Source organism: Pongo pygmaeus, chromosome 9 (assembly GCF_028885625.2).
Source record: "Pongo pygmaeus isolate AG05252 chromosome 9, NHGRI_mPonPyg2-v2.0_pri, whole genome shotgun sequence".
NCBI lineage: Eukaryota > Metazoa > Chordata > Mammalia > Primates > Hominidae > Pongo > Pongo pygmaeus.
In genome coordinates, this window is record NC_072382.2 from 18,054,252 (window position 1) to 18,066,251 (window position 12,000).

At 48.2% G+C, this 12,000-nt stretch overlaps 1 protein-coding gene across 11 annotated transcripts in view; it reads right to left on the reverse strand.

Annotated features, from left to right (window-relative positions):
* The window catches only part of P2RX3 (purinergic receptor P2X 3), a 38,580-nt gene that overhangs the window by 14,612 nt on the left and 11,968 nt on the right, over window positions 1–12,000 (reverse strand). For all 11 annotated transcript variants that reach the window (XM_054438345.1, XM_054438346.1, XM_063670909.1 and 8 more), the window contains 4 exons: window positions 11,664–11,757; window positions 11,223–11,300; window positions 10,016–10,157; window positions 9,021–9,157 (listed from right to left, as the gene is read on the reverse strand). In XM_054438345.1, coding sequence (XP_054294320.1) covers window positions 9,021–9,157; window positions 10,016–10,157; window positions 11,223–11,300; window positions 11,664–11,757 — 451 coding nt within the window. The remainder of the gene's footprint in view (window positions 1–9,020; window positions 9,158–10,015; window positions 10,158–11,222; window positions 11,301–11,663; window positions 11,758–12,000) is intronic.

The following is a 12,000-nucleotide window of genomic DNA, read 5'->3' on the forward strand; positions in this document are numbered from 1 at the left end:
CGGGTTGGGGAAAGGCACAGACATGCTCCATAGGCTACTCTGCCTGCAAGGGGCACAGCTGGGATCTGAAATCTGGCTGCTTGACTCCAAAGCCCTTGCCTACCCCTATTGCCTCCCTAAGAGAGGAGCCAAAAGGAGTTCCTTGCAGCCTCAGTGGGCAGGGAGCTTGCTAAGCTGGTGTCTGTGAAAACACCTCAGCTGTGGAGAAAGCACAGCATGGCTGTGACTGCGATGATGCCATAGGCATCAGAGGAAAGAACAGAGCCCGAACAGCTGCCAGCGCTGAGCTGGAAAAGGGGAAAGCAGCTCAGAGGCACAGGCAGGGCCAGAGTTGTCAGGGTCGGGGGCTCCTCTGACAGGCGTGGCCGGAAGGGCCACTGGAGCCTAGACACTTGAAGGGCAGCGGGGATGGTTACCTGGTGGGCCGGAGACTCTGCACTTGCTCCGGGAGCCAGTCTCTGGTCTGGGGACCTCTGCAGCCCACATTCCCTGGCTTCCTCCCTGCTGGTTTCTGGGGAATTTGGTCAATGGGCGGCACTGGCAGGGGACCCGAGGGTGGGAAGGAGGAGATGGGGTATGTATCCACTCGCCGCTTCCCTGCTCTGCCTTGATTTTGCCTGTGGCGGTGTCACTTTGACTGCTGCTCCTGCCAGGCACCCCAGCTCATAACAAGGCTCCCATTCCTCCCCGCGGGGGCGGCAGGTCTACAGTGGTGACGGCTTCCCGCTTTGTTCATCCCTGTGTGCCTCGACTCCCATGCTGGTTCCTGTTGTGTAAATTTCTTCACAAACCCCAGCTGAATGTGCTTTGCCTCCAGGGCCTTCACTGAGACACCCCTAGCTGTGACCAGACAGGACACCTCTAACACAGGACTCAATCGAATGATTCTGAGGCCTAATAGTGCTGGGATGTTGTGCGTGTGAGTGCGTGTGTGTGTGAGTGCACGCGCGCTCCCTTGTGGCATTACCAGCAAGAGATAAAGAATGAGTAAGTACAAACATCAATTACCATAATAAATCATTTGTCAGATGTGCTTCTGCAGGGCAGGGCTGGAGCTCCATTCCAATGTGATTGTGATAGGTCTATAAATAATAGTGCATGCTTCAGCAGCCCAAATTTCCACAGCCCTTCCTCAGACACCCACACATGTTGATTTAGACTTTTAGAGCTTGAAGGAGCCTAAAAGATCATCATCTTTAACCAGCCCATTTTACAGAGGAGGAAACTGAGGCCCACAGAGGCAATGAAACGTGCTTAACATCACATCCAGCATTTACAGCAAGGCCTGAACTCTGGCCCACATCCTTCTGCTTTACCTCTGCTTCATCTTGACTGTCCTTGGCTTGCCCCATCATAATATATGTATATATTTTTTTGTATAAGCATTTTTCATTATTTGGATTCAAGTTTATCATCACTATATTAAAACTTGCTTGATTCTAGGAACTGGTCTTGTTCATCTCTGTATTCACCACAAAGCCCAGCATGTGATATAATCTGGAAGTTGAAAGAGACCTTCAAAGTTCTCCCTACATTATCTACAAAGGGTTTCCCTGCCGATGCCTGAATACATTCAGTGCAAGGAAACTCACTACCTGTAGGAGCAGCCCAAATTTAGCTTTGGATAGCTCTAACTGTTAGAAGTACTTCCCCATGCTGAGCTGACATTTGCAGTAGTCAGCAGTCAATAAACGTTTGCTGAATGGAGAAGGGTTTTTTTATCACGATGTACAAATCCCTTGGAAGCTCTCAGACATCTGTTTAGAAATGATCCATCCTCTCATCGAGTGGTGGAAATTCCTTCTTAAAGCAGGGACACGTAACTGTTACAGCAGCAGGAAAAACAGCAACAAACTTGCCGGAGCCGGGTTTGACTTGCAAGGGAAAACTTGGGCCTGGAATTTGGGTTTCTAAGTGAAAGTGGTGGTGTTCTCAGCAAAGCTTTGCCTGGTGGGAAGTAATTTTGCCAGCTGAAATACACTTTTACAGTTGATTTCATACTGATAGGAAAATATCTCCTGGCAGACTCTTTGCTTCAGGGTGGGGCAACATCCTTAGAACAGGCTGGAACTCTTCTCCTTAGAGAAGGGCCCAAAGCCATACTTATTTATTCATATTCCAAGCACCAAATCAACCTCAAAGGCAGACATTAAAAAAAAGCTTCTTGTTGATCTTTTAAAAATGCATTACTATTAATTTATCTTTAATTAATAAGGTAGGGAAAGATCAATGGACCTGGAGCCAGAAGATGTACCTGAGAGCCAGGTTACTCGCTCTCTGCTCCTGAGAGGGTTCTTTTTGGCCTCAGTTTCCTCATCTGTAGAATGGGCATTACCATGCTGGTCCTACTTTTGGTTGCAAGCACAGGTTCTGGAGCCAGGCTGCTAGGGTTTGAATTCTGGCTCCAGCAGTGGGAGCTGTGTGGCCTTGGGCAGGTAGACGAAACCCCTGAGTTCAGGTATCCAGTTCTAAAATGTTCTCTTGAGCTGTTATATCTTTTTTTATTTTTTTTGACAGAGTCTCACTCTGTCACCCAGGCTGGAGTGCAGTGGTGAGATCTCAGCTCACTACCACCTCCGTCTCTGGGTTCAAGCGATTCTCCTGCCTCAGCCTCCTGAGTAGCTGGGATTACAGGTGCGCGCCACCACGCCTGGCTAATTTTTTTTTTAATTTTTAATAGAGACAGGGTTTCATTATGTTGGCCAGGACGGTCTCAAACTCCTGAACTCGTGATCTGGCCGCCTCGGCCTCCCAAAGTGCTGGGATTATTACGGGTGTGAGCCACCACACCTGGCTCTAAAATGTTCTCTCTTCAGGGTCAACAAGATAATCCACACAGCGTACCTGCTAATTCTCTGGCTCACTGGTAAGTGTTCAATGAGTGCTAGCTAATATTTTCTATGAATAATACTGGTTGCTGTGAGAATAGGGTAGGCATGAACATGATAAAGGGCTATCTAAATCCAGGATCACTCTAATTGCATCACTTCCACTGAAACCTAAAAAAGATGAAGAAGAAAATGGATTATGGAGAATTCAAGCAAGTACACTTCCCATGGAAGAGGGCCTTCAAGTGTTTCTGTGGAAATGACGGTGCTGGCTGCTTTTAACACATATTCTATGGCTTTTGGAAAGAGAAAAATCCAGATTGTAGAGAGAATGATCAAAGCCAAGGGTGCACTTCGATTCTGTCTCTGTCAATTGGCCTAAGATCTTGCTGATCCACACGTTTCTGCCTGGAAGCAGGACAGGCGCCAAATCTCCGAGCTTCATGAAAGCTGCTGTGGGTACATTTCCAACATGAAACGATCACTAGAAACACCTACCGCACCAGGAACATCTAGCAGCTGAACAAATGTTTTCTTGTCCCAGACACCAAAAGAGGAAATCCAAAACTGCGTTGCCTTTTAGTAGCAAAGCTGTCTTAGGAACTCTCAGAGGAGAAACAAGAAATCAGGCATTTTGAAATGCACTGTTTCGATTCTCTCCCGTCAATCACACCAGCCATCACTACCAGGTATATCTCTTAGAGCTATTTTTTTTCCCCTTTTTTGCAAGCCACGTGATGGCGCAAGGTATGCTGGAAGCAATGGATATAGATCAAATCCCTGGGTGTGAGTCCTGATGTGCCTCTTAATTAGACTGTATAATCTCAGGCAAGTTTTGAAATCTTTCTGAGCCTACCTTGGGGGGTGGGGAAAGATGGTGAGCTGTGAATCTGTCAAAAATAGGCGTGAAAGGGCTTTGCAAACTTAACTCTAGGGCTCTTAATCTGAGGTGCAGGGCTAGGCTTTCATTTATTATTTATTTTTTAGAAATTTTAGTCTTATTGTTGTAGAGAAGGAGTCTTGCTATTGCTGCCCAGGCTGGTCTCGAACTCCTGGCTTCAAGGGATCCTCCTGCCTCAGCCTCCCAAAGTGCTGGGATTACAGGCAGGAGCCTCCACACCTGGCTATGGGATAGGCTTTTAGAGGGCCTCAAAGTCTTGGAATTTTATGCTGCATAAATATAAGTGCATAGAATAAGAACTGGAAGGAAACTCATTAAACTGTCCCAGATGTTAACTCCCTGCAAAGGGTGCAGGCCTGGGGGAATGAAGGGGACTTCCCATGTCATTACTCTGTATATATCAGCATTGGTTGGATTTATTACTCCGAGAATGTATTTATATCTTATTTGTAGAAATGAAATAATCTGGCTAGGCGTGGTAGCTCACGCCTATAATCCCAGCATTTTGGGAGACTAAGGTGGGTGGATTACTTGAAGTCAGGAGTTTGAGACCAGCCTGGCCAACATGGTGAAATCCTCTCTCTACTAAAAATACAAAAATTAGCTGGGCGTGGTGGTGGGCACCACGCCAAGCTAATTGACTTGATGTCAGGAGTTCGAGACCAGCCTGGCCAACATGGTGAAGTCCTCTCTCTACTAAAAATACAAAAATTAGCTGGGCGTGGTGGCAGGCATCTGTAATCCCAGCTACTGGGGAGGCTGAGGCAGGGGAATTGCATCAACCCAGGAGGTGGAGGTTGCAGTGAGCCGAGACTGCACTACTGCACTCCAGCCTGGGCAACAGAGCAAAACCCTGTCTCAAAAAAAGAAAAAAAAAAAAGAAAGAAACAAAATATCCTTTAAGAAGAGAACTTGCCTGTGAATTTGCTCATGTCTATGAATACGTGCATCTTCCTTGGACAATGGTCCCCACTTTCATCGGGGGCATAAAGCAGTTAGAGACCTCTGAAAGTAAGGAAGGGCTGTGATTTCACAGATGAAAGTTGTCAGGACTTGTCCTGGACATCTCTGCAGGTGCCCCTCAGGTCCATGCTCCTCCCTTCCTTGCCCTGCCCTGGGCTGCCTCAGTGGGCCGCTTTGCCTCAGCTCTGGCTTCTGGTGGGGCTCTCCTGAGTCACAGCCACATGTCAGGCTGTCCTCTGCTCACAGCTCTGTCCGTCTCCATGTTCCTGTCACTGCTTCCTCTCCTCGCCTCTTCAGACCTGGGTGGTAACCAGTGTCCTGTTTCTGGCCCTGGCACTGCACTATCTGTGTGGTTTCCGTACACCCTGCCCACACCTTTGAAACAGTCCCTTTATTAAACTCTCCTCAGATTACCCAGTTAGAATGTGCCATCTGTTTCCTGTGGGGACCCTGACGGATACAGTATTTTTAATCTGTCATTGCACCATCAATGCCTATACACTCACGCATACACACACACACTGACACACTCACTCTCAGCCTCACACATTCACCCACTAACAAATACACCCACTCTCACGAACTCACATGTGCACACACACTCACACACACACAACATCACCTGCTCCCAGGACTTTGGGAAATATAGTACTCTTGTTAAAATCCTGCTCCTGTGAATTGAGGGTCTACCTGGGCCTCAGAAACCTTGCCAACAGAGAAGAGAGCCTCCTGAAGAACTGCAGGGCTCTGCTGAGGGCGCCTTTCACTTGTGCAGCACTGAACTGGTGACTCTCAACAGTTCTTATTTTTAGAAATTGCTGTACTTTGTCTGCTAGAAATCCAGATGACCCCACCAACTGCAATCTCAGTGTGCTTGGAAAGAGGCTTCATAAAAATACTAAGTTAAAGCGGCCCACGGAGTCTTTAGACACGCAGAACAGACCAAGGAATAAAAATAAAATCTCTCCACTAAATTTCAGGTAGGGGAAGAACAGAATCTTTAGGGGATCACAAAAATAAAGATTAACTTGCATGGACAGCACCAAGTACACTGGAGAGGAGTTGAAGGGAGACACATTTTGGCTCAATTTGAGGTCACCTTTCCAATGACTGGAGCAGGCCACTTTGCTTGCCACGGAGATCAGATATCCCCCAGTGTCAGGGTGATTACATGGGCCTGTAATCTCTTACATGGGTCTGTAAACTCTTTTAAATCACAAGGGTCACGTTAGGAGTTGAGATCCAATGACCTCTGAGGCTACTCTAAGATGCCCCCTTTGGAACTTCCGCTTCCCCATCTGTAAAGTGACCGCCTTACTCTGGGTGACTGCAAGGGAACTTTAACAGCTATAAATTCTCAAAATCTCTGATTCTGCAGGCAAAGAGCTACAAAAAGTAGGGGCGGGAGGGAGTGACATTTGGAAGGGAGCTGTGAACGTAATTAGTGATGGAAATGTGAATCTCTAGCTGCCTCTGGATGTCTTAGTTAGCAGATTCAAGCAAGGCCGAATGTTGGCTGAATAATTCCATTCCCTCCAGAGCAAATGGCAACAGTAGGGGTGTTGAAAAATCTGCCTCTGTTGGAGGGAGCGGCAAATGAATTTGTTTGGGAGACAAAAGGCCGGGCTATGAATTGTGCTGCCAGAATCTGCTAGTCTTGAAATCTCCCTGGAACTTAGATTCTTTGTCTTTAAGCAGGGATGAAAGTGTCAACCACATAGGCATGCTTTTTTTTTCTGAGGATTAACAAGTACAAATGTCCCTAGTCTTCCTGGCTGGGGTGGAGATCATCCAAAGAAATATGTTTTGAATCCAGGCTCCCCCTCTTGCTTGCTTTGTGACTTTGAGAACGTTATTTAACAGTGAGACTCCATCTTCTCCTCTGTAAAGTTGGGGGGGATATTGTAGCATCTACTTTGTCGGGTGGGCAAGGAACGCTGAGCTGAAGCACACAAAACGTTTTGCACACAGGGTGACTAGTATGGTTTCTACTGATAGTTTGGTGAGATTCTAAAAAACAGCGTAAATTTTACCATATCATAGAAAGTGCACTGTGACCTGTACTGAACCTGGCTTTGTGACCCTTTCTCTCTTATTCGAGCATTCAGAAAGACGGCTTTGCAGCCTCCCACAAGTGGGCTCTTAGCTTAGCCTTGGGTGCCAGTAGTTTGAGGTTGCATGGGGTGGTGGGTGGGCACCCAGGTGAAGGGATGGGAAGGGGCTTGGGCAGAGCCCTCTGCTTGCCACGGATATCAGATGTCCCCCAATGTCAGGGCTATTACTTGGGCCCTCTGGAAACTTTTAAATCACAAGGGTCAAACTAAGCAGCTTTGCCTCCTTCTTCTCTGGCCTGGGGGCCTTTGTTGGGGGAGTCAATTATCTGAGATCCTAAGAGAGGGTGGTTTCTCTTAGGCCTCTGGGAATTATGCAGGGAGGGTCTTTGGAGATACTCTGTCCTGCCTCCCCAAATACCCTCCAGGCTTATTTACGACCAGGTCTATCTCACATCCTTCTGTACTCAGGTGGGGAGCACAATAAATTGGAGATAAAGAACTCCAGACCAATTCTTCTTTAGATGAGAGATGCTATTCTAAAACTGTATGATATCAGTAGTTGGGGGTCTTTATAATATTCACATTCTTCATAAGCTTTCCTGCCAAATGAGTTATTTGGAGGATTAAAGAATTCCCAATGGCCAAAGGGAAGTTATGAAGATGAAAACTTGCATTTTAGATCATGAGAATTTTATTAATATGTTACTATTTTAAGCCACCATACAAATATCCTTTGTATTGATCTCAGTGTGATATACCAACTGAATAAATATGCCAATTTCTTCCAGTGAGCCGAACAGTATTTTTAACCTACTTTAAAATATGTGTTGTTTCCTATGGTTTTTTTAAAGTTTGGAGTTGATTATGAAAGTACTTCAATTTTTAAAGATCCTTCTTTCCAGAGAATATACATGTATATTTTAAACTATTAAATATAAAGCTTAATGGGGTGGGTGATTATTTTTTTAAGTTATAAATTAACATTTTAAAAAGGTGAAATGATTATTTTTGGCTTATGTATGCCATTGTATCAGAGAATACCACCTCAACAAAGGAAATTTGAGTAACATTTATTTGAATATATTCAAATATGTATTCTTATGTTCAAATGTAAATGAAATATATTCTTATGTATTTTTTTCCCCTGGTCACTGCCTATTTGGTCTATTTAAGCTGTTTAGTGTATAATGCTGTGTACTTAAACAGGGCCCTGCCAGAAACTTCAGGATCTTCGAAAATTGGGGGAAATCCACAATGTATACATGTATCAAAACATCACATTGTATCCCACATATATACAATTGTTATTTATCAATTAAAAAGAAAACAAAACCTTTAATAAGCAGTATTCCCCTTGTAGTCCACACTTTGAGAACTGCCAACCTAAGATAACTGAGTACTGTCCTTAGCATGTAGTAGACAATTGGTACGTGTTTAATGGATGAATCAATAAATGAATGATTCAGAAAAAAACGAAGAGAGAAACAAAACAGAAAGCCGAAGCCTTTTCACACATTGGTTAATTGAATCCTGAAGATCACAGCGGTACTATCACAATTTCATAGGTGGGGAAATTAGGATGGGAGAAGACCAATGGCTTGTTCAAGCACTTTCAGTTGCTTCCAAACAGTTTGTCCTCTGATTCCTCTCTCCCTTTCTTCAAAATGGAAAAACAAAACAAAAGAAAACCCGAAAAGATCCCTGAAGTCTCAAAGCCATTGGGATGATATTTAAAGACTGATCTGAGTTCCTGTTTGGAGAGGCATTGAAGAACCAGTGACAATTATAATTGCTACTGGTGACACATGTTTGCGGACAGAAATGCAAAGTTGCCATCTTGTAAAATGTAAAATGATACCAGTTATCACCCTTACTTTGTAGAGTGAGAAACCTTAGAAAATTCAGGCCCAGTGCAGGGAATGGGCCTATCTGGAAGTCACTTAAGCACATTACAGTTTCAGGCCAGTGTTAGCAACAGGCAAAGAATCACAGAACCCCAGCATTTCAAGAGACCTTGGCCCTCTCTTCTAACTACTGACCTGTAGCAGGAATCCTTGGCATGGTCCCCTTCAGTGATAAGGAGACACTGTCTCCCAGGACAACCAGCTAGATCCTAATGGCTGTTAGAGAGTCCTTCCTGATTTGAAATGAAACCTGAGGTGGGACTTGGGGCCAGGGGTGGGTGGATGGATGTGGGATCTTGTCTCCCCAATAAACATTGCTGTTAACAGCCCGCACCTTCTTCTCCTGATGTCCCAAGAGACAGGGAATTACCTGAAGTTGTAGCCTGGGGACACGCTGCTCTTCTCAGAAACGCTGTCCAGTCGGGTGAAGGAGTATTTGGGGATGCACTGGTCCCAGGCCTTGTCCAAGTCGCACACCCAGCCGATCTTAATGCCCAGAACTCCCCCCTGAAGAAACGGGCCGGGTATGAGCTTTCCCCTCGCCCTCTGACTCCCTGCCCTGGGCCAGAGTGGGGGTGGGGAGGAGGTGGTGACAAATGATTTCCTCCCATCCTCCAGGTGGGAGACGGAGGCAGGGAGAACAGAAAGTGACGTGTCATATGCTGCTCAGTAAAGAAGTGCTGTGGTGGCCGGGCGCGGTGGCTCACGCCTGTAATCCCAGCACTTTGGGAGGCCGAGGCGGGCGGATCACGAGGTCAGGAGATCGAGGCCATCCTGGCTAACACGGCGAACCCCTGACTCTACTAAAAATACCAAAAATTAGCCGGGCGTGGTCCCAGCTACTCGGGAAGCTGAGGCAGGAGAATGGCATGAACCCGGGAGGCGGAGCTTGCAGTGAGCCGAAATCGCGCCATGCACTCTAGCCTGGGCGACAGATCGAGACTCCATCTCAAAAAACAAAAAAAGGGCTGTGGCTCGGGTGTAAACACTGGAACCTCTGAGTCCTACTTTTGGGATCTTCAGTCCTTTAGCTACAACACAGGAGAAAGTGGCCACGGGTCTACTTTCCCATCGTTTGGGGCTTATTACAGATCTAAGGCCTCTCCCTGAGGTGAAGTGTGAAGATGGGAGTGGGAAACTGAGGCTTGAGGAAGGTGGGCTCGGCGGGGGCGGGGGGCAAGACCGCTCTGCGCGGGGAGAGCAGAAAGGATTCAGGCACAAAGCCGGTGGCAGGCCTGGGATGCTTCCACCAGGTGGCGCTGTCTCGTGGCGGCTCCTGGCCAGTGCCGGCCAAAGGGCCCCGAAATATGGGAAAGGACTGAAGGTGGGGAGTTTGGGGTCGCAGAAGAATGGCTAGGTCCTCACCGTGCGCGCCAGTTTGGCAAAATCCTGCCCCGCAAACTTGACCACGTCCCCTACCCGCAAGATGGGGCAGAAAGGGTCCTTGTCCGGGTGGAAGCGGCAGGTCTTCATGTCCCTGGCTGTCAGGTTGGGAAGGAGGTTTCCCCTGGGGAGGAGCAGAGAAAGAGGTCAGCCCAGGGTTCATGGGAAGATCGTCTTGTGCAATCTCTCCCCGCCTTCCGGAGCCTCAGGGCCCTCCACGTCTAGGGGGGATCTGAGCCCTCAGCCTTCATCTGGACCTCGCCATCTCCCTCCCCTCTTTCCTTTCCCTGCATCTTTCTGGTGCCCCATCACCCCCTTCCCTGTTTATCAGGGTGATGTATGTCGCTGACTAATCTCCAGCTGCCAGGCTGGTAGTTCAGGAGGGCAGGAATCATTCCTGGTTACTCTGTGCATTTTTTTTTTTTTTGAGACAGAGTCTCGGTCTGTTGCCCAGGCTGGAGCGCGGTGGCGTGATCTCGGCTCACTGCAACCTCTGCCTCCCAGGTTCAAGCGATTCTCCTGCCTCAGTCTCCCAAGTAGCTGGGATTACAGGGGTGCGCCACGGCGCCTGGCTAATTTTTTTTTTTTTTTTTAAGTACAGACGGGGTTTCACCATGTTGGCCAGGCTGGTCTCAAACTCCTGACCTCGTGATCCACCCGTCTCGGCCTCCCATAGTGCAGGGATTACAGGCGTTTGCCACTGCACCTGGCCTAGGGCACTTCTGTAGTGACTGGCATTGCCCTCTGCACATGGCCAATGGCCACCGAGTAGCTGTGGAATGAATAAGTCAATGAAGTGGGGCTGAACTGACTAAGAGAAAAGGGATTTCCACACATGGGCTAGATGTGGGGAAAAAGAAATGGGACGAGACCGAAAGGGTTTCAACCATTGAAGGCATCCTCGACCCAGGACTAGGCGTAAGTTGTCCCTCTCCTACCCCAAGCAAAACTCCCGTTTGGGTCTGAGCCCCAAGGCGGGGAGGCTGGCAGAGAAACTGACCCCAAAGTTCATCTGATCCTCAGTGGCCAAGGCCCGCTGGGAGATTGGGAATGGAAGCCCCAGGAAGATGGGTCAGCGGAGCAAAAGTGAGAAGAACTGTGGCAAGGGGGCATCTCCACTTCCCTGAAAACAGGTTGGCAGGGCCGGGGGCGCCTGCATCTTGGCTTTAGGGAAGAAGTGGGGACTCACTTCTCAAAGTTGAAGAGGGGGAAACGGATGCTGTTCTTGATGAAAATAGTGAAGTTCTCAGCTTCCATCATGATGGGCCTGTGGGTGAGCACAGAAGGCCTTAGCTTTCCAGGAAGAAGAGGGGGAAATGAAGGCTTTCACCCCAGGGCGACCTTTCCTGGTGGATGCCTCCAAAGGGAAACCTCTTATAGATAAAGAGCACTTTGAGAGCGGGCTATAGGAAGGGGCTGTCTGTGCCTGAGCGTCAGAGCAGGAGGAGGAGGCAGGTTGGTGGGCTGGGGAAGATGATACCCTGGGTCTGAGGCCACCCCCCACACCAGGAAGGAACAACACTGGAGAGAGCCACAGACCCTCCTCAAGCTCAGAGATGCACGGCTCCCACATGGGCAAAGGGGAGCTGAGGTGGGGGCCTGTCTCCTCCCATCTGGCTTGGAGCCTTACGTTTCCACTGTGTCCACCTCCGTGGGGCACCAGCCCTGGATCTCACAGGTCCGGAGCACAGAGCTGTAGTTCACGCAGCGGCCAGTGAGGATCCCTAAAGTGAGAGCCACAGCTGCTGTGTGGCTGCCTGCCCTTTGCTCCTCTCCCTTCCCTTCCTTCCCCCAATCAGGGACCCTGGCAAGTGGGGGAAAAGAACGGGCAGGGAAAAGGGAGCTGACTTCTCTCCTGCTGCTTCTCCTGAGCCCCAGACCCAGCCAAAGGAAGGTGACAGCCTTCCTTTCATGTGCTCCGAGCCCCAGCAACCCTGAGGACCCCTCTTCTTCTTGTGCTTCCTTCC